This window comes from Mustelus asterias, chromosome 3, assembly GCF_964213995.1.
Source record: "Mustelus asterias chromosome 3, sMusAst1.hap1.1, whole genome shotgun sequence".
Classification (NCBI taxonomy): domain Eukaryota; kingdom Metazoa; phylum Chordata; class Chondrichthyes; order Carcharhiniformes; family Triakidae; genus Mustelus; species Mustelus asterias.
The window spans coordinates 156,736,988-156,762,262 of record NC_135803.1 but is presented as its reverse complement, the minus strand read 5'-3'; the positions used below and the strand labels follow the sequence as shown (position 1 = coordinate 156,762,262).

Here is a 25,275-nt window from a genome sequence, read left to right as displayed (position 1 = left end):
CTCTGCCAAGCACCTTACATTGTAATGCCAGCACATCACAAACATGTGCCAATATTTAACTCTTTAAACATGGTATTTTTGTGGTAAATCTGCATGTCCCGACTGCGTTCCAAGCCCAATATATCCTTTGCTTTGTGTTTGGGTGAAGTTAACTCTCAAAGGCACTCAACCATTAACTGAGCTCACCTGAAGAGGCAAGTGTAGACTGCCAGCATTTTGCTTTCTTTTCATTCAAGAAGTGGAACACCATAAGAAATAGGAGCAGGAGTAGGCCATCTAGCCCCTCGAGCCTGCCCCGCCATTCAATAAGATCATGGCTGATCTGAAGTGGGTCAGTTCCACTTACCTGCCTGATTCCCATAACCCCTAATTCCCTTACCGATCAGGAATCTATCGATCCGTGATTTAAACATATTCAACGAGGTAGCCTCCACCACTTCAGTGGGCAGAGAATTCCAGAGATTCACCACCCGCTGAGAGAAGAAGTTCCTCCTCAACTCTGTCCTAAACTGACCCCCCTTTATTCTCAGGCTGTGCCCTCTAGTTCTAGCTTCCTTTCTAAGTGGAAAGAATCTCTCCATCTCTACCCTATCCAGCCCCTTCATTATCTTATTGGTCTCTATCAGATCCCCCCTCAGCCTTCTAAATTCCAACGAATACAAACCCAATCTGCTCAGTCTCTCCTCATAGTGAACACCCCTCATCTCTGGTATCAACCTGGTGAACCTTCTCTGCACTCCCTCCGAGGCCAATATATCCTTCCGCAAATAAGGGGACCAATACTGCACACAGTATTCCAGCTGCGGCCTCACCAATGCCCTGTACAGATGCAGCAAGACATCTCTGCTTTTATATTCTATCCCCCTTGCGATATAGGCCAACATCCCATTTGCCTTCTTGATCACCTGTTGCACCTGCGGACTGGGTTTTTGCGTCTCATGCACAAGGACCCCCAGGTCCCTCTGCACAGCAGCATGTTGTAATTTCTTTCCATTTAGATAATAATCCAGTTTGCTATTATTTCTTCCAAAGTGAATAACCTCGCATTTGTTAACGTTATACTCCATCTGCCAGATCCTCGCCCACTCACTCAGCCTGTCCAAATCTCTCTGCAGACCTTCTACGCCCTCCACACGATTCACTTTTCCACTTATCTTTGTGTCGTCTGCAAACTTTGTTACCCTACACTCAGTCCCCTCCTCCAGATCATCTATATAAACGGTAAATAGTTGAGGCCATCCAGGACAAAGCAGCCTGGCTTGATTGGCACCCATCCATCACCTTCAACATTCACTCCCTCCAAACGGGTGTGTACCATCTAGAAGATGCACTGCAGCAACTCACCAAGCCTCCTTTGAAATCAGTTTCCAAATTCACGATCTCAACCCCTAGAAGGACAAGAGCAGCAGATGCATGGGAACACCACCACCTCCAAGCTACTCACCATCCTGACTTGGAACTATATCTCCAACCCTTCACTGTCACTGGGTCAAAATCCAGGAACTCCCTCCCTAACAACACTGTGGGTGTACCTACACCACAGGGACTGCAGTGGTTTAAGGAGGCAGCTCACCACCACCTTCTCAGGGGGAATTAGGGATGGACAATAAATGCTGGTTTAGCCAGTGACACCCACATCCCATGATAGGGACGGCACGGTGGCACAGTGGTTAGCACAGCTGCCTCACAGCACCAGGGACCCGGGTTCGATTCCCGGCTTGGGTCACTGTCTGTGCGGAGTTTGCACATTCTCCCCATGTCTGTGTGGGTTTCCTCCGGTTTCCTCCCACAGTCCAAAGATGTGCTGGTTAGGGTGCATTGACCTGAACAGGCGTCGGAGTGTGGCGACTGGGGGATTTTCACAGTAACTTCATTGCAGTGTTACTTGCGACTAATAAATAAACAACTTAAAATGAAAAAACTTATGAATTTAATAAACAAAACTTAATGATTGAACCAAGAAACCACTGTTGATCAGAGTAAACCCCCCCCAGCGAGATGCCTTTAGGGCGATACAAGCACAGGGTTGAGTTTTATTACAAATCAACACTTTATTTTCCACAAGTAGAAAAAACACAATAGTACAGATTATACACAAATCCCAAAGTGGATTTGGCAAGATTTGAAAAAACCAGCCCGCAAAAGTTTTACAGGAGAGGAGATTTACTTTAAATTGAAAAACATGATCTTGCAAGAACTGGTTAACTTGCAGGATAAGAAATAAGCTTTGTGATCAGTCTCTGGTTCCACTGCCGGTCTGTGTCTGGTTACAGGATCTCCGTCATCTGATGGCCGAGGATATGACTGAGGATGTGGTGGTGGGGTCGGGGGAATGTGTGTCTGGCCCGGGTGGGGCAGGGGTCTGTGTCTGGGGGGGTGGGGGTGGTCTGTGTCTGGGGGGGCGGGGGGGTCTGTGTCAGGGGGGTCTGCATGGGGGGGGGGGGGGGTCTGTGTCTGGCTGGGGGGATGGGTACTCATTTCTGGCAAGACTCGCTTCTGATAATCCTTTCAGGATTGTCTGGGTGTGGATTTTGGGAGAACACAAAATCGGGGTCAGTTGTGAAGTCCACTGTGGTGGAATAGTCAGCCTGCACGTGGGCCTAAACTTAGAGTCAGGATCGTCTGCCAGGTCCGGGTACCAGAGAGATGCGCCTGAGCTCTGCAACCATGAGTAGCGTTGCCACCCTCAAGAGGGGGAGCAGTCACACACGTACGTGCATTGGACTGTGATCCAGTGACGGGACGGAGAGATGTGAAAAACCTCCGGTTTATCCGGTGAGGAAATTATACCTGGTGTTTGTTTTTTTGGGATGTATTTTTCCTCTGAGGGTTCAGAACTCTTTCCTCCCGCTCTCCACGCCTTGGCTCTCTCCGATTTCGGTCTTACCAGCTGCAAGGTTCAACATTCGGTCAACCGAATGGAGCAGCAGCTGTGGGCACGGGTGGGGGGAGTGGGTCCTGCTCTGCAGACAAGTCGCTGGCAGTCTCCAGGGGACTGTTGTGTACAGCGGTTGACTTATCAACAGCCCCTCTGTTTGGTTACATGCAGCAGCAGGATTCACATCTCACCCCTCTCTCTGTACAGTGCCCAGTCTTTCCATTCTGAACTCCACCTGGCAGAACCCCCACCCCCTCTCCGCACCACCCCCACCTCCGCACCCCCCACCCTCCCCCACTCATCAAACTGGTACATTTCACAAATACAGCTTGCAGTGTTCCATTCCCATTTGGAAGGAATGACGGAATCTGATCCCTAAAGGCCAGTGACATTTGGAATTCCACACAAGGAAGGTGTGGACTTTAGTTTTTCCACTCCTGGGTTTTTGGGATCAGGATTTCCCCAATGGGCTTGTTAACCCAGAGTTAATGTTTCCTTCCTTCATTCCTGAGGGGCACATCTCTGCTGACAAGGCGAGTAACTGGGTCACCCCCCACACCCCTCCCTGCATCCATCCCCCACACCCCTCCCTGCATCCACCCCCTACACCCACCACCTACAGCCCTCTGCCATTCCCTCTCCCTGCAGAGTATCCGGGAACCCTGATTCTCCTCAGCTCCTGAGCAATGGAGACACAGGCGGGTCATCAGTCGAACTCGTGATAACTATGACTAAATTGCCAACTGCAGTTACCTTGTGTTGTGTCTTCTGTGATATACTAAAGCTGTCACCATGGCAATCTGCCCCTTAAAGCTGGCATGGGTAACCCCCATTCTAATGCTACCAAGCGAGGTGTGAGGTGCTGGACTCTCAAACCGTGTTGTGGACAGCCACTCGACATCAGAGCTTCTCGAACGGGAAGAGATGCATCTCTTCCCCTTTCCTCTGTCTCTGGCTCTTCAGTTTCACCATCACTTCCTCCCGCTGCCTGTTTAAGGGCCACGAGGAGGTGAGGTCACTGACTGGGACAGAATCACTATGGCCTTCCTCCTCAGACAAACAGCCTCTTTCTGCCTCCTGACTGGAGCTCACAGCAACTTCATCCTGAAAAAACAAGTACAAATGATGTTAAAAAGTTAGGGTTTAAATGTAGCGGGATAGAATTTAACAAGTAGGTTGAAGTTCTGCTAACCCTGCATCAAACCTCAGTTGGATCACACTCTGAGCACAGTGCGGAGTTCAGAGCCACATATTATAAAATTGTACAGTCACTGGAGAAGATTCCATAAAACAGTTTCTTCTGGTCGCCGCATTATAGGAAGGATGTGGAAGCATTGGAAAGGGTGCAGAGGAGATTTACCAGGCTGTTGCCTGGTATGGTGGGAAGGTCTTATGAGGAACGGCTGAGGGACTTGAGGTTGTTTTCGTTAGAGAGAAGAAGGTTAAGAGGTGACTTAATAGAGGCATATAAGATGATCAGAGGATTAGATAGGGTGGATAGTGAGAGCCTTTTTCCTCGGCTGGTGATGGCTAGCACGAGGGGACATAGCTTTAAATTGAGTGGTGATAGATATAGGACAGATGTTAGAGGTAGGTTCTTTACTCAGAGAGTAGTAAGGGCGTGGAATGCCCTGCCTGCAGCAGTAGTGGACTCGCCAACATTATGAGCATTTAAATGGTCATTGGATAAACATATGGATGATGGAATAGTGTAGATTAGAGGGGCTTTCGATTGGTTCCACTGGTCGGTGCAACATTGAGGGCCGAAGGGCCTGTACTGCGCTGTAATGTTCTATGTTCTATAAAAGTGCACCACTCCCTCAGTACTGACCCTCTGACAGTGCGGCACTCCCTCAGTACTGACCCTCTGACAGAGCGGCACTCCCTCAGCACTGACCCTCTGACAGTGCGGCACTCCCTCAGCACTGACCCTCTGACAGTGCGGCACTCCCTCAGTACTGACCCTCTGACAGTGCGGCACTCCCTCAGCACTGACCCTCTGACAGTGCGGCACTCCCTCAGCCTGACCCTCTGACTGTGCGGCACTCCCTCAGTCAGTGCGGCACTCCTTTAGTTATCCTGGATCTGGATGCCTGGAATTTACTTACAGGAGACGAGAAGACAAATGAAGAATAATTATCTCCGTTCATGTTTGTGATTATTGGATTCTAAATGTCGCCCTGACCAGTATAATCGGAAGACACAAATCAGTACTCGATTGGGTTAACTTCTAAACTAATGTGGGACAGCAGCATTTCAGTGAGAGCGTGACTGAATCAGGCAGGGAGGTTTACGGGAAGAATTGCGAAGCTTCGGGCGCAGGCAGCCGACTGTCAGCGACAGGGCGATTAAAATTGGGAATGCTCAAGGGGCCACAATTATAAAGCTCAGAGATGTTGGAGGGTTGTGGACCTACAGGAGGTGACAGAGCTGGGGAGGGGAGAGGCCATGAGGGATTCGAAAACAAGGATTAGCTCTGGAGCTGACGTGCGGTGAGTGGTTTGTGCTCAGGGAGAACTGAGAGCCTTGGACCTACTGTTCCAAAACCTCCCCCACGGGGATTTTCCTAACCTCATGTCTGGGTCTGTTATCCGTGTATCCTGTGAATGCCAGGAGGGGAGAGAGTGAATGAGACAGACCACGGACTTTTCCTGTGCTGACCCTGGGGAGGAGGTTAAATGCTTTGCACTGATTACCTTTCTACTGTATCGTGCCTTCAACCTTTCCCGGATAAGCAGTCCTTTCACCAACAACTTCCAGTTTCCCATGACACGCTGCTCTCGTTTCTAAACAACAAACACAGGCCGCAGATTTCAGTCAATTCAGTTTGAAACAGTTATATCTATTTATTCAGGCAGGTTTCAATCAACAACGCGCGAGATCTCAGAGCTGGACACCAAATATTCACAGTGCACAAGTCACAAAACCATTGGGCACTGCACTCCCAGGACAGGTACAGCACGGGGTTAGATACAGAGTAAAGCTCCCTCTACACTGTCCCCATCAAACACTCCCAGGACAGGTACAGCACGGGGTTAGATACAGAGTAAAGCTCCCTCTACACTGTCCCCAAATATGGAGGATATGTATTGATGTTATTGTTATTTTTATGTTACCGGGCCTGCAAGTATGAGACAGATTGTGAGGTGTGTAATTACTCAACTTCTCTCCCATGATACCACACAAGAAATCTCACATCATACCCTCAGTCCCCACCTCCTGAATCCCAGCAACTCCCTCCGCACCCACCAGCTCCACCCTGCCCCCTCACAAACCTCTCACCTTTTGTTCTTTTCTCGCCATTTCTGCCTCTTCCTCCTCACAGGCCGCCAGCAGAATCTCCACATGGTCCTCACACACAACATAGCCGTCATTTCTGGTGGGGGAAGAGGAGTCAGGGTGAGAAAAGGAGACAATTTAGATTCCCCTTTCTTGGTCATTATCACTTTCAAACTTTTCAGATAATTGCGCAGAAATACATTTGAATTCACAACACAAGATCAGACCAATCAGCTGCACCGTGCATGCTGCATGAGCCACACCCCATCCTCTTTATCTCAGCCTATCACCATATCCTTCTCCTCATTTCTCACCCTGGTTTATCTGGCTTCCCCCTTTAATCAATGATGAGTGGCCAGTGGCAAAAACACCCGACATGTTCTTGAGACAAGGGATTGTCTAGTTATCGCACTTTTGATATCCTCTGCAGTGAAATGCAAATGTTTCGAGGCCATTTCAATTTGATGGAATGATGAGACTTTGAATGGGTAGAAACATTAGATTTCACTTTGTTTACCTTCTATTACCATCAAGACTGTGGACAAATGTATGAGTATAGAATGTATGAGTATAGAATGTATGAGTATAGAATGTATGAGTATAGAATGTATTAGTATAGAATGTATTAGTATAGAATGTATTAGTATAGAATGATGCCAGCATTCAATGCAGTTGGTGCTGTGATAAAGATGAATCGCATGAATTCCAAAAAGTTGGTTTGCAGGTGCAGCAGGTAATTAAGAAGGCAAATGGAATTTTGTCCTTCATTGCTAGAGGGATGGAGTTTAAAAACAGCAAGGTTATGTTGCAGCTGTATCTGGTGCTGGTGAGGCCACATCTGGAGTACTGTGTACAGTTTTGGTCTCCTTACTTGAGAAAGGATATACTGGCACTGGAAGGGGTGCAGAGGAGATTCACTCGGTTGATTTCGGAGTTGAGAGGGTTGGCTTATGAGGAAAGACTGAGTAGACTGGGGCTATATTCATTGGAATTCAGAAGAATGAGGGGGGGATCTTCTAGAAACATATAAGATTATGTAGGGAATAGATAAGGTAGAAAGCAGGGAGGTTGTTTCCACTGGCGGGTGGATGCTAACAGGACTTAATGGTTTGAATTATAAGGAGAGGCTGGATAGACTGGGACTTTTTTCCCTGGAGCGTAGGAGGCTGAGGGGTGATCTTATAGAGGTCTATAAAATAATGAGGGGCATTGATCAGCTAGATAGTCAATATCTTTTCCCAAAGGTAGGGGAGTATAAAACTAGAGGGCATAGGTTTAAGGTGAGAGGTGAGAGATACAAAGGAGTCCAGAGGAGCAATTCTTTCACACAGAGGGTGGTGAGTGTCTGGAACAAGCTGCCAGAGGTAGTAGTAGAGGCAGGTACAATTTTGTCTTTTAAAAAGGGTTTAGACAGTTACACGGGTAAGATGGGTATAGAGGGATATGGGCCAAACGCGGGCAAATGGTACTAGCTTGGGGGTTAAAAAAAGGGGCAGCATGCACAAATTGGGCTGAAGGGCCTGTTTCTATGCTGTGAACCTCAATGACTTGAGGTGAAACCAGAACTGGAGGGCATCGCCTCAAAATAAGAGGGAGCAGATTTAGGACTGAGTTGAGGAGGAACTTCTTCACACAAAGGGTTGTGAATCTGTGGAATTCCCTGCCCAGTGAAGCAGTTGAGGCTACCTCACTGAATGTTTTTGAGGCAAGGGTAGATAAATTTTTGAACAGTAAAGGAATTAAGGGTTATGGTGAGCGGGCGGGTAAGTGGAGCTGAGTCCATGAAAAGATCAACCATGATCTTATTGAATGGCGGAGCAGGCTCGAGGGGCCAGATGGCCTACTCCTGCTCCTAGTTCTTATAAAATTTAAAACTAACAACAGAACATGACCTTGCAGGATTATGTAGCGATGAAGCGAAGGAGTTCTTCACAAACTACTTTCCAATCTGAACCCATTTTAACTCACCACCACCTTCTCAAAGGCAACCCAGGGCTGGGTAATGAATGCTGATTTTCATGTATGAATATATTAAAACAAATTAACATGACCTCTCACACCAGCAAACACTAAACAGCAATAAAACAGCACGGTAACGTTCTGTGTATAATTATTCAAGTTTGCAACTTGTAACACGTCATATAAATCTGAAAATCTGTGTTTTCTTGTAGTTTATAAAAATATTATTTTATGTCCTCATAGATTTCAATCAAGTTCCATATTATTTGGTGACAGAAGATTCAGTGATGCCCTTCTCCCCACACCTATATTCCCTCTTTCCAACCCCCGCCCCCCCCTCACACAGACATCTCACTTTCCAGCCCCTCCCCACACATATACCCCCTAGCAGCCCCCCCCTCAGGTCTCTACTGCTTCCCTCTGCCTCCAACCACACAAGCCAAGTGAACCCTAAAAGTTAAAGTTTATTTGTTAGTCACAAATAGGCTTACATTAACACTGCAATGAAGTTACTGTGAAAATACCCTAGTTGCCACACTCCGGTGTCTGTTTGGGTACACCGAGGGAGAACTTAGCATAGCCAATGCACCTAACCAGCACGTCTTTCAGACTGTGGGAGGAAACCGGAGCACCCGGAGGAAACCCACGCAGACACGGGGAGAACGTGCAAACTCCGCACAGGCAGTGACCCAAGCCGGGAATCGAACCTGGGTCCCTGGCGCTGTGAGGCAGCAGTGCTAATGACAGACTTGGCTCCGCTGATCTCTCCCACTGCCCCTGACTAGCCATCTGCCAAAGCACTTGGTTCTACCGTACGGCCAGGAGCAGAGTGTCCTTCCAATGGGATGAGTGACAGCAGCCAGATCCAGGGATCACAAAGCTGAGTTACTGGCGGAGATTTTTCAGGCTGAGACTCTCTCCTCCTCAGCTTTGGCCGTTTCGGAAACAGCCGCCAAGGTCATTAAAAAACCAAAAGGGTGAAATTCCATGATGCAAAAATTGGAAATTTCACCCAACACTGGAAATTTCCCAACCTTACTTAAAAAAATGCATTATTATTATTCATCTGAGCCAGTCCCTGTGGGAGTGAGGTCCATGTTCTCACTAATCTGTGGGTAAAGAAATAAAAACAGGAGGTGTTGGATAAAACTCTGTCGGTCTGGCAGCATCTAGATAGAGAAACAGAGGTAATATTTTGGATTTAAATGATCCTTCAACAGAACTGGGTAAAGAGGTTTCCCCTGAATTCCTGATTGGATTTGTTTATGGCTGTCTTATATTGAAGATCCATCACATAGAATGTCAACATCTGTTGGTGACTGTTTCTCACTCCTGGTGTATACTTGGGGGATTTGCCTCAGGTTTATAACATTATCAATAGCTTTTGTTATTATAGCGTCCCTATGTTGTGAATAATCCCAAATCCCTACATTCGAGTGTAATCAGGAAAAATTTGACACTGAGCTACATAAAAGGGAGAACTGGAAGGTTACCAAGAGCTCAGTCACTGAGGTGGATTTTAAGGAGCATCTTAATGGAGGAAAGAGAGAGGTGGGAAGGTCTGACAGGGAGGGAGCTTAGGCCCAGGCAGCTGGAAGCACAGCCACCAACAGTGGGTCGAGGGAGATGAGGGCGGTTTAAGGGGTCAGAGTGGAGGGGTGCAGAGAGGGTTGTGCAGCTGAAGGAGGTTACAGAACCATGGACAGTTTCTGGAAAGTTTGTAGATGTTGTGAGAGCCAATCACAATGCGTGACCTACACGGGATGTGAATGTCCTGAGTGGAAATCGAATCCAATCACGGCTGCTGCACAGTCAATGTTCAGTTTCCGCGCCACTCGGTTGATGTTGGAGACTCTCAGGTGCTTGCAGCCCAGGGGAAGCATACAGGGTCGGAAGAGATAGACATTTCCAAATTCATTCCGGGGGACCTGAAAGAGGACAGGAACGATGTGAGAATCACCATCACCATTTAACCAAAGCCTTTCTTAACAATGTTCTTCATCACCCCAACCCCACCCCCGAAAGGGACATGTCTTGTCATCCAATTGCATCTCTCACCTTGCAGGCACATGGCTGTGGGTTCAGCTCCCACTCCAGACAACGTGGGCACAAAATCTAGAATGACATTCCCTGCGCTGTACTGAGAGAGTGCTGCACTGTCAGAATTACCATCTCTCAGATCAGACAGTAACTTGTGGCCCTGTCTGCCCTCGCAGTTGGTTCTACAAGATCATATGGCCACTTTCTAAAGAAGAGTGGGGGCACGGTGGTTAGCACTGCTGCCTCACAGCGCCAGGAACCCAGGTTCGATTCCGGCTTCGGGTCACTGTCTGTGTGGAGTTTGCACATTCTCCCTGTGTGTGCGTGGGTTTCCTCCGGGTGCTCCAGTTTCCTCCCACAGTCCAAAGCTGTGCAGGTTAGGGGGATTGACCATGCTAAATTCTCCCTTAGTGTCCTAAAATGTGTAGGTGAGATGGATTTGCTATGGTAAATGTGTGGGGTTACAGGGACAGGACAGGGGTTGGGGTTGTGCCTGGGTAAGGTACTTTGTCAGAGAGTCGCTGCAGACTCGATGGGCCAAATGGTCTCCTGTTGCACTGTAGGGATTCTATGATCCTATGATAAGAGATGGGGGGATTTTTGCCAGACAAGGATATTGATGGTGATGGAACCTCAGCACATGGATGGAGTTAAGGCTCAAATCAAAGAATGGCAGAACAAGCTTGAGGAGCTAAAGGGGTCGCTCCCCCCACCCTCTCCGTTCCTACGTAAGGAATAAAATGTAATCCAGGATGCAGACCCCAACCCCACCTTCCCTACAGAATGTATCGGAATGGTACACACACCTTCCCATTGACAGCACTTGGGGGGGAATAGGGCTCTGTCTGCCAGTGTCCGAACAGTCCCAGGTCATCCTTGTCTCGATCTTCCCAATTAGCCTGTCGCGCACGCCGTGCTCGGTTAGATTGGCTTTTCACCATCTGGTAAAAGAAGGGGGGAGAGACATAATGTTTAGCAGCTGCTATTTGCCTGACAACAACAACAATTTGTATTTATATAGCGCTCTGAACACAATAATGTGTTACAATAGGGCGCACGGTGGCACATTGGTTAGTGCTGCTGCCTCACAGCACCAGGGCCCGGGTTCGATTCCTGGCTTGGGTCACTGTCTGTGCGGAGTCTGCACGTTCTCCCCGTGTCTTTGTGGGTTTCCTCTGGGTGCTCTGGTTCCCTCCCATAGTCTGAAAGACGTGCTGGTCAGGTGCATTGATCCGAACAGGCGTCGGAGTGTGGCGACTAGGAAAATTTCATTGCAGTAACATTGTAAGCCAACTTGTGACTAATAAATAAACTTTAACTTTAATAAAAATCCCCAAGTGCTTATCTGAGAACAAACTGACACTGAACAACATAAGATAATGTCAGGAAAGATAACCAAGAGCTTGATCAAAGAGTAAGTATTAAGGAGCATCTTGAAGAAGGGGAGAGAGAGGCGAAAGGTTTAGGAAGGGAATTCCAGAGTTTAGGGTCCCAGGCAGCTGAAGGTGCAGCGATTAAACTGGGAATGCTCAAGAGGCCAGAATTAGAGAAGCGCAGAGTTCCTGGAGGGGTAATTAATAGAACTAGGGAGAGGAAAGCCACGAAGAACACTTATAAACCAGTTGCGTAGGTTCCTGGGTACAATAGTCTAAGGGTTAAATCTAGAGAACTGAGAGTTACCGTACCTTACAGGGCATCTCTCCAGCTCTCACCACACGAGCTTCCTTCAGCCATGTGTCCTTGGAATGAAGTGTGTGTACACAGTCTCTGAAACATCAAGCAGCAAACAATCAGTGAGAAGACAGATGTGTGTTTGTCTATGTTTGCATGGGGCTTGTGTACATCTGTAAGTGTTGTGCCTCTGTGCGTAATGTTACCAATCACATAAATCAACATACAATAGATCAGGTGGAGTTGTGATTGAAGAAAGTCACAGAAAGACTTGACTAACAAATACACTGCCCAGTACCGGATAGAGAGAACTGTTAGACCAGAGGGATCCCGAGTTCAACTCCTCCTTGGAGTTAGAAAGGCCGAGGGAGTAAGAGAGGAAAAATTAATCAGCCGCTGGTTCCTGGCTCCTATCCAATCATCTCAGCCTGGAGTGACAGGGAGAGAATTAGAGGCAAGGAGAGAGAGAGAATGAAGCAGAATGAGAAAGAGAGCGAGCAGAGAGAGAGAGAGTGTGAGACACAAAGAAGCAGAGAGAGGGGGGAGACAGAGAGAGAAAAACAAAGAATTAGAGAGACAGACACAAAGAGAGAGAGACTAAAAAGGGACAGAATTCGAGAGAGGCAGAAAAAAATAGAAAGAAAGAGAAGCAGAATCAATGAGAGATAATTACAGAAACAGACAGGAGAGAATTAGAGAAAGAGACGGAGAAAGAGAGTTGAAGGGAGAAACAGTGAGAGAGAGAAGGAGAGAGAGAGAGAAAGTGTGTATGCGTGCGTGTGCTGTGATGGCCACAGTTGAATAGCTTGCCAGCGTGAATTGTTGAGGCTCATACAGGAAGAGCAGTTGTTTGGGTGAGAGAACAACCCTCAATCAGCAAGAATCTACACCTTGAGGAGAGCCAATGAGAAGAAGTGTTGATGATGAATTTCACTGGCTATAGAGATGAGGGGTTTATCTTACGGAGAAAAGGTTGAACAAGTTGGGCCCATACCAACAGGAGGTTAAAAGAACGAGAGGTGACCTTATTGAAACACAGAAGGTCCTGAGGGGATTTGATAGACTCAGCTGGCAGTGATGGCAAACATCTTTACCTTGAATAGACGGCCTCTGTTTTGCAGTAGCCCAGGATCGTCGCTGTGGGGGGATACAGGGTCTCGTACTTCAACAGATGTCTCTTCAGTACATAGAGAGGGTGGCTTTTATACTCAGCCACAGAAATGGGCAATGGTCGATCAAGCAACTTAGATTGCAACTGCGAAACACAAGAGAAAGACTACAATATATCACAGCACAGAAAAACAGCCCAATGAGTCCGACTGGGCCATGTCAGTATTTACCTTCCACTTCATCTCACCCTGTCAGCTTCTCCTTCTGTTCCTTCTGGTCCCCTCTCCCTCATGTCTTCCCCTTAAATCTATACCACTCATCTCAACTGCTCCTTGTGGGAGCGAGTTCCACATTCTCATCACTCCTCTGGGTAAAGACGTTTCTCCTGAGTTCCCCCTGGATTTATTAGTGATGATCTTATATTCATGGCTCCTAGTTTCAGAATCACAAAAAGGGAGAATGTTTAAACGGGTCTAAATCCCTGGCCTGTTATTTTTATTCTTTTGTGGGACGTTGGTGTCACTGACAAGATCAGCATCTGTTGCCCATTCCGAATTGTCCTTGAGAAGGTGATGGTGAGCTGGCTTGTTTACCCGCTGCAGTTCACCCACAGTGCTGTTAGGGAGGGATTTTGACCCAGGAACGGTGATGTATTTCCAAGTCGGAAGGTGAGTGGTCTGAAGGGGAACCTCCAGGTGGTAGTGTTCCCAGGGATCTGCTGCCCTTGTCCTTCTAGATGGTGATGGTTGTGGGTTTTGGAAGGTGCTGTCTAAGGAACCTTGGTGAGTTACTGCAATGCATCTTGCAGATGGTACACACGGCTGTCACTGTGCATCGGCGGTGGAGCAAGTGAATGTTTCAGCTGGTAGATGGGGTGCCAATCAAGTGGGTTGCTTTGCCCCGAATGGTGTCGAGCTTCTTGAATATTGTTGGAGCTGCACCCATCCAGGCAAGTGGAGAATATTCCATCACACTCCTGGCTTGTGCCTTATAGATGTTGGAAGGTATATATTCCATTTCTCTTGTAATAAATACCAGCATTCCATTTGCCTTCCTGATCACTTGCTGTACCTGCATACTAACTTTTCCTGATTCATGTACCAGGACACTCAGATCCCTCTGCATTACTGGGTTCTCCATTTAAATAGTATCCTGCTTTTCATTTCTTCATATCAAATTGAACAAGTTCCATTTTCCCATGTTATATATCATCTGCCAAATTTCTGAGCATCACTCAGCCAGCCTATACCCCTTTGTAGACTCTTGAATTCCTCTTAATAACTTATTGTTCTACGATCTTGGTGTCATCGGCAAATTTAGCTACCATGCATTCGGTCCTTTCACCCAAATCATTGATGTAAATTGTAAATAGTTGAGGCCCCAGCACTGATCCCTGTGATACTCCACTAGTGACATCTTGCCAACCCAAAAAAGATCCATTCATCCCTACTCTCTGCTGCCTGTTAGCCAATCAATCTGTTATCCATGCTAATATGTTAACCCTTACACAATGCACTCTTATCTTGTAGAGTAACCTTTCGTGCAGTATCTTATCAAGTGCCTTTTAGAGATCCAAGTACAACACATCTACAGGTTCTCCTTCATCCACCTTGCCTGTTACTTCCTCAAAGGACTCTCAGAATTAGTTAATAGGATTTCCTTTTCACAAAGCCATGTTGACTCTGCCTGTTCCCATTATGATTTTCTAAATATCCCGCTGTAACTGCTTTAATAATAGATTCCAGCAAGTTCCCTCTGATAGATGTTGGACTAACTGGCCTATGGTTTCCTGCTCTGTCTCTTTTCTTTCTTGAATAAAGGTGTTATTTTCCAATGGGACCACTGAGACGGTTCAAGGTGGAATAGATGGGCCTTGGTGTTTTATTGTCCAGCAGTTCCCATAAGGAGTGGACAGGGGTGAGAGATGACCTGCCTGGGATCTTCACATCACTGTACAGGGTCTCCTCCTGGACGTAAGGCGAGAGGAGGACTGTACTTGAATAAGATCATCACAGAACCAGGATTAGTAAAATACAGGAGGCCATTCAGCCCCTCAAATCTGTGTCAAACGTTCCTGCTTCAGAAAAGAATCATAGAATCACCACAGTGCAGGAGGCCATTCGGCCCATCGAGTCTGCATCAACCACAAAAAGCTGCAGCTGTTTTGGTGTGAGCTTGGCAGTCACCCTGTTCATGTTTGAGCCACTTTCCCACATCCACTTTAGCAATGGAAACCAACGGAAAACCCAGTGTATCAGTGCACATTAGAAAAGACTCTGGAACCCAGCACGACCACGAGATTGATGAATCTTATTTCTACAGATGATGCAGTTTAATGACAGTGTGCAGCTGCACAGGACAAACCACAAGCCCAATCACCCCCACCCCCACCCCCCCCGCCCCACCACAAAGGAGGTTAGCTGATCCCCACTGGCATCCTCTATGGGGCGGCACAAAGAACAGAAAATTACAGCACAGGAACAGGCCCTTCGGCCCTCCAAGCCTGCACCAACCATGCTGCCCGACTTAACTAAAACCCCCTACGCTTCTGGGGCCCATATCCCTCTATTCCCATCCTATTCATGTATTTGTCAAGACGCCCCTTAAAAGTCACTACCGTATCCGCTTCCACTATCTCCCCCGGCAGCGAGTTCCAGGCACCCACCACTCTCTGTGTAAAAAATCTGCCTCGTACATCTCCTTTAAACCTTGCCCCTCACACCTTAAACCTGTGCCCCCGAGTAATTGACTCTTCCACCCTGGGAAAAAGTTTCTGACTATCCACTCTGTCCATGCCTCTCATAATCTTGTAGACTTCTATCAGGTCTCCCCTCAACCTCCGTCGTTCCAGTGAGAACAAACCAAGTTTCTCCAACCTCTCCTCATAGCTAATGCCCTCCATACCAGGCAACATCCTGGTAAATCTTTTCTGTACCCTCTCCAAAGCCTCCACATACTTCTGGTAGTGTGGCGACCAGAATTAAACACTATATTCCAAGTGCGGCCTAACGAAGGTTCTATAAAGCTGCAACATGACTTGCCAATTTTTAAACTCAATACCCTGGCCGATGAAGGCAAGCATGCCGTATGCCTTCTTGACTACCTTCTCCACCTGCATTGCCACTTTCAATGACCTGTGTACCTGTACACCCAGATCATAGAAATCATAGAATCATAGAAACCCTACAGCACAGAAAGAGGCCATTCGCCCCATCGAGTCTGCACCGACCACAATCCCACCCAGGTCCTACCCCCATACCCCTACGTATTTTACCCACTAATCCCTCTAACCTACGCATCTCAGGACACTAAGGGCAATTTTTAGCATGGCCAATCAACCTAAACCTTTGCCTTTCAATCCCCTACACATTGCGTAGGGGGTTTTAGTTAAGCCGGGCAGCATGGTCGGTGCAGGCTTGGAGGGCCGAAGGGCCTGTTCCTGTGCTGTAATTTTCTTTGTTCTTTGTGCCGCCCCATAGGGGATGCCAGTGGGGATCAGCTAACCTACTTTGGGGGGGCGACTGGGCTTGTGGTTTGTCCTGTGCAGTGACAAGATCCCTTTGCCTATCAATGCTCCTAAGGGTTCTGCCACGGTGGCACAGTGGTTAGTGCTGCTGCCTCACAGCGCCAGGTACCCGGGTTCAATCCCAGCCTCGAGTCACTGTCTGTGTGGAGTCTGCACGTTCTCCCCGTATCTGTGTGGGTTTCCTCGTGTCAGGGGATTAGCAGGGTAAATGTGCGGGGTTACAGGAATAGGGCCTGGGTGGGATTGTGGTCAGTACAGGCTCGATAGGTTGAATGGCCTCCTTCTGTACTGTGGGGATTCTATGGATTCAATGGAGTGGCACAATAGTTAGCACTGCTGCCTCATAGCGCCAGGGACCCAGGTTCAATTCCAGCCTTGGGTGATTGGCTGTGTGGAGTTTGCACGTTCCCCCCGGTGTCTGCGTGGGTTTCCTCCGGGTGCTCCGGTTTCCTCCCACAATCCGAAAGACGTGCCGGTTAGGTTTACTGGCCATGCTAAACTGCCCCTTAGCATCCCACAATGTGTAGGTTAGGGGGATTAGTGAGTTAAATACAAGGGTTTTAGGAGATAGCGCCTGGGTAAGATGCTCTGTTGGAGAGTCGGTGCAGACTCGATGGGCCAAATGGCCTCCTCCTGCACTGTGGGGATTCGAAGCAACCAGCTGGACTCACTGTCCTAGATCAGACTTGAAGAAATCTATATTTTTAGAAACAAAACATCAAACAGCAAAGACAAGCTGCATTCAACTTGCTCCTCTCAACTCGGGTCCAATTGAGCATTGCCTGATGTTATACTTCCATTATACAGGGCATCAGTGTGACTGAATCTCGAATACGGTCAGCAGTTCTATTTTCCTTATTGAAGGAAGGATGCAAATGCATTGGGAGGAGGTTTAATAGATTGATACCAGGAATGAATGGGTTGTCTTATGGGGAAAGGTTAGAGAGGCTGGGTTTGTTTTCGCTGGAGTTTGGAAAACTGAGGAGTGATTTGATTGAATTCTATAAGACCCTGAACAGTCTTGACAACGTGGACATGAAAAGTATGTTTCCTCTTGAGGGCAAGTCCAGAATTAGTGGGCACAGTTTTAAAATTAGAGGTTGTTCTTTTAGGACAGAGATGAGTGGAATTTGTTTCCCCTGAGGAATGTGACTTTGGAACTCTGCCTCAGAGGGTGTTAGAGACTGGGCGGTGGTGATGGAATATTTTTAAAGCAGAGGTAGATAGATTCTTGTCAGACAACGGAATCAAAGATTATTGGGGGGGGGGGATGGGAATGTGGAATTTGAAACACAAACGGGTCAACCATGATCTTATCGAACGATGGAGCAGGCTTGAGGGGCTGAATGGCCTCCTTCTGCTGCTATTTTGTATACTGCTTCCTGTCTTGCTTGAATCTAAGCAACTGGAAAGGGGAGGGACATGCAAGTTTGACTTCTCCACTTTCTGAGGTGCAATCAGATTCACAGAAAGGCAGTGTTGTAAGTAAACTAGTCTCAACAGCAGAGAACCGTAATTAAAAAGACATCCAAACCAAGTGTTTTGCTACTGGCATATCAAGGTCGCCTCTCAGTATACATGGTTCCAAAGTACATGCCACATACCTCCAGGTCTTCATCTTTCTGACGTTCTGTACACTTGCTTTTGTACACTGCCAAAGTTTTATCCCACCAACCAGGGTCAACACGGTGTTTCCTTGTTCTGGTCATCCAAGCAACGTCATACCTTTGGGTAACGTCTCTCACACAACTCTCATTGTCAAAGCTGATGATATAGGAGAGGGGTTTGGAAGCATGTTTAGCACAGAGTTCTGGTTGGTTCAAAGTGTTGCGTACACAGTCAACTGCAACCCATTTCCTCTCTGCCTCTGCGTAAACCTCAATCCACTGATCTGAACCTGTCGGATTTGGAGACACCTCACTACTTGACCTCACTCTTTCATCTCTGCTGTTGGCTTTGGTCTTGTTGCATTTTGAAGACCTTCTCTTTCTTGGATTGATTTTCCTTGGATTGTTTTCAAAGTCATCTTCCTCACTGTCCTTCTCGCTCTTTGGAGTACTGAAGATTATGCCCTTGCTCTTTTCTTGGACAGTCTGTCTTCCTTGGGGAGTATGTGTTTGTGAAGGGACTCTCTTGCTCCTATTATCTCCATCGGAGTAACTGCTAGAGTCAGAACCATCTGCAACCTCGAAATCAGAATCGCTGTCCTCATCTTCCTCAGTGTCCACCTCCTTGTAAGATACTTTTGAAGCTACTCTCCGTCGACGGTCATTCTTTGGCCTCGGGGACCCTGGTCTTTTGGGTTTCAGACACTCTTCATCCTCAAATCCAGATTCAGCAGAAGCTCCATCAACATTTTTACTTCTTCCTCTATTAAATCCTCTCCTGTTTGCTTGTCGAGTCTCGTTCCTTTTGGGTGCCTGCTGTGGCTTGTCTTTGCGTTCACTTAGATTCTTTGCTGAATCATTCTGCTCTGCCTCCTGTTTAATTTTTGTGCCTCCTTCCTCGGACACAGGCTCACGTTTTGTGTCCGGCGCTGAATTCTGGGTTTGCTGGGAACAAGCTTTGGATTTGTTGCTCCTCGGGCTCTTCGAAAGGGAACAGACAGAAAGTTTAGGACAGGAAAAGACTCACATTTCACACTCGAAGCTGGGGGGGGGGTTCAAGGCCCATCACTGGCACAAATTGACTTTTAACAACTTTAAACTTTTTAAAAAGCATGGTGGCACAGTGGTTAGCGCTGCTGCCTCACAGCGGCAGGGACCCGGGTTCAATTCAAGCCTCGGGTCACTGTCTGTGCGGAGTCTGCACGTTCTCCCCGTGTCTGCATGGGTTTCCTCCGGGTGTTCCGGTTCCCTCCAACAGTCAGAAAGTGCGGGTTAGGTGGATTGGCCATGCTAAATTGCCCCTTAGTGTCAGGGGGACTAGGCTAGGGTAAACGTATGGGGATAGGGCCTGGTTAGGATCATGGTCGGTGCAGACCCGATGGGCTGAATGGCCTCTTTCTGCACTGTAGGATTCTGTGACTTTACGAGTCCTATTTTCTCTGGGAGTGTTTGTGCTGGTGATGGAAGATGGCTACAACATTTGGGGACATGCGGGAGGATGGCGGGAATGGTCTTCAATTGGTACACCGCCAGTGTGGTGGTCCGCATCACTGGGGTGCCCCTCAACGTTCTCTCTCAGTGTCTTGTATGCAAGGACATGCAGCAATCAGGATTGGGCCACACAGAGACCAAACAGGTCATGCACAAGCAATATTCCCTTCAAGACGTGCAGGCGTGGATAGGTGTGCATATAGAAACTAGAAGGGACAGCAGTCTCCGAGCCCCTTTTCTCCATCACATTCCCAAGCCAGGGAAGCCCCCTTCTCTTCACCTGACTCCCTGCAATTCCCTCTCCCTCTCCTACTATAACCATTTATACCTCCCCAGACCTGTCTCCTGTGTCTTTATCAGTCCTGTTACTATTCCCATTGTGTTCCCAGAGCATTAGCCTGGGGTTTCGGGTTACTATTCCAGTAATATTACCACTACGGCACAATCTGTCCTTTAACCTTAACCAGTTCTACTGAAAGGTCATTGAACTGACACATAAATGTTGTCTAAATATTTCTACCTTTTCCTGTTTTTAGAGCAGAGTTCAGGTTGTATTGTAAAGTTTGTGACTTTTTTATTAAATGGCTACTGTTGCATCTTTTGATAAATAGGCTCCTGTCAAGGACGCTGACACTGTCAGGCAAAAAAAAAACAAATCCAACCTGAGCAGAAGATCTTTTAAATTTCTATAAAGTCACTAAGTTGGACAAAATACCTCAGGTTCTGAGAAAGGTGTAAACAAATGAGGAGCCAAAGTAACACTGTGGCTCAGTGGGTATCACTCCCAACTCAGCTTGATGGTTGTAGGTTTATGTCCCACTCGAGAAACTTCAGCACAAAATCCCGGCTGAGACTCCCAGTGTAGGACTGAGGGAGTGCCGCACTGTCAGAGGGTCAGTACTGAGGGAGTGCCGCACTGTCAGAGGGTCAGTACTGAGGGAGTGCTGCACTGTCAGAGGGTCAGTGCTGAGGGAGTGCCGCACTGCCAGAGGGTCAGTGCTGAGGGAGTGCCGCACTGTCAGAGGGTCAGTACTGAGCGAGTGCCGCACTGTCAGAGGGTCAGTACTGAGCGAGTGCTGCACTGTCAGAGGGTCAGTACTGAGGGAGTGCCGCACTGTCAGAGGGTCAGTACTGAGCGAGTGCTGCACTGTCAGAGGGTCAGTACTGAGCGAGTGCTGCACTGTCAGAGGGTCAGTACTGAGGGAGTGCCGCACTGTCAGAGGGTCAGTGCTGAGGGAGTGCCGCACTGTCAGAGGGTCAGTGCTGAGGGAACGCTGCACTGTCAGAGGGTCAGTATTGAGGGAGTGCCGCACTGTCAGAGGGTCAGTACTGAGGGAGTGCCGCACTGTCAGACGGTCAATACTGAGGGAGTGCCGCACTGTCAGAGGGTCAGTACTGAGCGAGTGCTGCACTGTCAGAGGGTCAGTACTGAGCGAGTGCTGCACTGTCAGAGGGTCAGTACTGAGGGAGTGCCGCACTGTCAGAGGGTCAGTGCTGAGGGAACGCTGCACTGTCAGAGGGTCAGTACTGAGGGAGTGCCGCACTGTCAGAGGGTCAGTACTGAGGGAGTGCTCCACTGTCAAAGGGTCAGTACTGAGTGAGTGCCGCACTGTCAGAGGGTCAGTGCTGAGGGAGTGACGCACTGTCAGAGGGTCAGTGCTGAGGGAGTGCCGCATTGTCAAAGGGTCAGTACTGAGAGAGTGCCGCACTGTCAAAGGGTCAGTACTGAGGGAGTGCCGCACTGTCAGAGAGTCAGTACAGAGGGAGTGCTGCACTGTCAAAGGGTCAGTACTGAGGGAGTGCCGCACTGTCAGAGGGTCAATACTGAGGGAGTGCCGCACTGTCAGAAGGCCAGTGCTGAGGGAGTGCTGCACTGTCAGAGGGTCAGTGCTGAGGGAGTGCTGCACTGTCAGAGGGTCAGTACTGAGGGAGTGCTGCACTGTCAAAGGGTCAGTACTGAGGGAGTGCTGCACTGTTAAAGGGTCAGTACTGAGGGAGTGCTGCACTGTCAAAGGGTCAGTACTGAGGGAGTGCTGCACTGTCAAAGGGTCAGTACTGAGGGAGTGCTGCACTGTTAAAGGGTCAGTACTGAGGGAGTGCTGCACTGTCAGAGGGTCAGTACTGAGGGAGTGCTGCACTGTCAGAGGGTCAGTACTGAGGGAGTGCTGCACTGTCAGAGGGTCAGTACTGAGGGAGTGCCGCACTGTCAGAGGGTCAGTACTGAGGGAGTGCTGCACTGTCAGAGGGTCAGTACTGAAGGAGTGCTGCACTGTCAGAGGGTCAGTACTGAGGGAGTGCTGCACTGTCAAATGGTCAGTACTGAGGGAGTGCCGCACTGTCAGAGTCAGTACTGAGGGAGTGCCGCACTGTCAGAGGGTCAGTACTGAGGGAGTGCTGCACTGTCAGAGGGTCAGTACTGAGGGAGTGCTGCACTGTCAGAGGGTCAGTACTGAAGGAGTGCTGCACTGTCAGAGGGTCAGTACTGAGGGAGTGCCGCAATGTCAGAGGGTCAGTACTGAAGGAGTGCTGCACTGTCAGAGGGTCAGTAATGAGAGAATGCCGCACTGTCAGAGGGTCAGTACTGAGGGATGTTACACTGACAGAGGGTCAGTACTGAGGGAGTGCCGCACTGTCAGAGGGTCAGAACTGAGGAAATGCTGCACTGTCAGAGGATCAGTACTGATGGAATGCTGCACTGTCAGAGGGTCAGTACTGATCAGAAGCACTTCTTCACACAAGATATAGTGGAAATCTGGAACCCCCCCCGTACCTCTCAAACGTCAGTAAGGATGGGGTTAATTGGAAATTTCGAAACTATGTGACGATTCTGTGCCTTTAAGAAATGTATTTTAGTCAGGTTTCTGTGCAGGATCTTTTTAACAGTCGCTTCCAATTTATCAGAGCCAGTCTGTCTCCAACCGACACCCTGTATTGTTACTGCAGTAACATAATTGATCTTAATTGATGCAGTGTTTGTTTTGATTTGAATTTATTCAGGATTCTGTTGTTTGCGTTTTTCCCTGGGATTTTGCAGAGTGGAACTTGATTGGGATGATTGACAGGTACGGCCATATGACTGGGTACAGCTAGGCTTACACAGAGAACTCAAACTCAGGAGGCTTTTTGGGGGAATAAGTGTTGCCTCTCTTTTCTGTCTCTGAAGTCTGGAGACTGGGAGCTGCCAGAAACTACGTTTTACTTCACTGAAGTTTTGCTGTTTTGAGGATCTATCCTTCTTTGGAAACTGCTGTCTGGATCTGTGTCCGGAAGTGTTAAAAAGCTGAAAATCTAACATTATGTAAGAATTTGCCAACTAATTCTGAACAAGGATGGATGTCTATGGGGTATGGCTTTAAATTGGAACAACAGAGGTAGCTAGCTGTTAAGAATTATACTTTGCCGATTGGTAAAAGTTACGCTAATTCTTTTTGTTATATTCTAACTGTGTTCTTAAATAAAGTTCATTTTAATAAAAGCTTCTTCATGGGTCACTTGAATCATACCTGGAGTGAAATATCTTATGCTCACCCGAATGCCAAAATCAAATGCAAAAGTTGGGGTCGAGGCTAACTGCATAATATATCTTGGAGTTTCTGGTCCGGTCCCTAACAAATGTGATTGCTAGGTTTTGGTCGAGTGAGAATATTAAGAATTATGGAAGTGACACAGATAAATCGAATAGAGCAGAATCAAGGTACTGGATGAATCCCCCTCCTAAGAATTCCTAAGAATCTGACGGAAAAAAAAATGAAATGAACATAATTGGGGTGAGTTTCTTACCGCTTTCAAACTTTCTTTAAATGGAACAGGTTGAAGTGAAATCACAAGGCGTGATACCAAGGGCAGACATCGCAGGGTGATTAGAAACAACTGTTAAAACAAAACCAGCTCGATAAGATCACAGCGACTGGGAAACACAGTGTGCAAATAATAGAAAAGTACAAAACCTTCAAACAATCAAGTTCATTTACTGTTGGGGTTTGCTTGTGATCTCAAATCCCTCCAATATCCCAGCGTTAATCATTTCTTTCTGCTGCGTCTCATTGTCAAAATAACAAGAAATAGCTTTTAGCTCTTTTCCTGTTGTAAGTGACTTCTGAGACTGGAAATGGCCGAATGTTACACTCAGGTGAAGTGAGGGGAATGAAGGTCTCAGCTGACCTTGGGGTGGAGGCTTGAGAGAGAGAGAGAGAGAGACAGAACAAGGAGGGAGGGGCACAGAAAGAAAGACAAAGGACAGGGAGAGAGAGCAACGGGGGAGCAGAAAAAGGGAGAGTGTTAGAAAGAGATGGGAAAAAGTAGAGGCGAAATGAGAGAGTAGGGGGAGAGAGGGGCAGGGGCGAGAGAGAGAGGAGGGGGAGAGAGGGGCAGGGGCGAGGGGGAGAGGGGCGAGGGGGAGAGAGGGGCAGGGGCGAGGGGGAGAGAGAGGCAGGGGCGAGAGAGAGAGAGGAGGGGGAGAGAGAGAGAAAGCCCCAACAAGGGTTTGTGGTCATTTACTATGATGAAGAGCGAGTTAGAGGAGCAGGAAATCCTATTCACTTGGGGTCTGGAGTACAGGAAGCTCAGAGATACACTGTTGCCGGTTACACAGAGAATACACACATGAACCATTTCTTGCTCGTTCCTTGCAGAATGGCTGCTGAATCTCCTCTTCATCACTGTGAACAGAGAGTCCGTCTCATCACTGGGGAGGGAAGGATCAATATCAAAGGCTGATACAAACCTGTAAAAAAGAGAAACTAAAGTTAATGGTGATAACAGATACTGGGCTGCATTGCTGGACGGACAAAGCTGAGATGAAAATATGTTTGTTCTACCAGGCTTGGACCAGCGACCTCGTGGAATCCTCTATATTTCTAGCCAAAGGGACAGAATGAGGCCATTCAGCCCCTCAAACTTGTACCTCCATTCAATTCGATCATGGCTGACCTGTACCTCAACGACATTTACCCAAGCTTTGCTCCATTATCCTCAATGCACTCAGCCAACAAAAATCTATCAACCTCAGACTTGAAATTTCCAATTAACCCCAACCATAACAGCCTTCTAAGGTAGAGGGTTCCAGATTCCCACTCCCCTTTGCGTGAGGAAGTGCTTCTTAACATCACCACTGAACGGCCTGGCTCTCATTTCATGGTTCTGCACCCTTGTTCTGGACTCTCTCCATTGGAGGAAATTGTTTTTCTTGATGGACCCTATCGAATTCTTTAATCACCTTGATCACCTCGATCAGATCACTCCTCAACCCACCGAAACTCCAGGGAATAAAAGATTAGTCTTTGTAAACTGACCTTATAATTTAACCTCTTTAGCCCAATAGAATTCTATCAGATAGAAGCTCACGATAGTGGAAGAGGTCAGATTTGAACCCAGTCACTCCAGCTGCAGTCTGATCAAAGCTCTGTACGCTGAAGCATCGCGTTCTCGCCTTTGTATTCCATCCCCCTCGAGATAAAGGTCAACATGGGAAGGATGTTTCTGCATTGGGAATGGTACAGAAAGGAGTAACCATGACGATGCCAGCTATTTCTGGAGAAAAGGCCAAGGAAATTGGACTAATTTCACATCAAGTTCAATCAGCTCAGCACAAACTGAGTCTGGGCTATCTCCCAGTGGCTCATTATGACTGTGAGGGGAAGGGGTATACACAAAGAGCTAACACCAGGACTGGATTCAACAGGAATCAATTTCTCGGAACTTTTCAACTCTGGTTA

The 25,275-nt window shown here is 47.8% G+C and overlaps 1 protein-coding gene across 3 annotated transcripts in view; it reads right to left on the bottom strand.

Moving 5' to 3' along the window:
* Positions 1–2,807: 2,807 nt before the first annotated feature.
* Positions 2,808–25,275, bottom strand: part of xpc (xeroderma pigmentosum, complementation group C) — a 34,510-nt gene continuing 12,042 nt past the window's right edge. For all 3 annotated transcript variants that reach the window (XM_078210002.1, XM_078210000.1, XM_078210001.1), the window contains 10 exons: positions 24,164–24,284; positions 23,342–23,431; positions 18,068–19,051; positions 12,922–13,082; positions 11,842–11,923; positions 10,963–11,097; positions 9,875–10,044; positions 6,161–6,254; positions 5,575–5,664; positions 2,808–3,982 (listed from right to left, as the gene is read on the bottom strand). In XM_078210002.1, the coding sequence (XP_078066128.1) occupies positions 3,779–3,982; positions 5,575–5,664; positions 6,161–6,254; positions 9,875–10,044; positions 10,963–11,097; positions 11,842–11,923; positions 12,922–13,082; positions 18,068–19,051; positions 23,342–23,431; positions 24,164–24,284 (2,131 nt within the window). In that variant the 3' untranslated portion in view covers positions 2,808–3,778. The remainder of the gene's footprint in view (positions 3,983–5,574; positions 5,665–6,160; positions 6,255–9,874; positions 10,045–10,962; positions 11,098–11,841; positions 11,924–12,921; positions 13,083–18,067; positions 19,052–23,341; positions 23,432–24,163; positions 24,285–25,275) is intronic.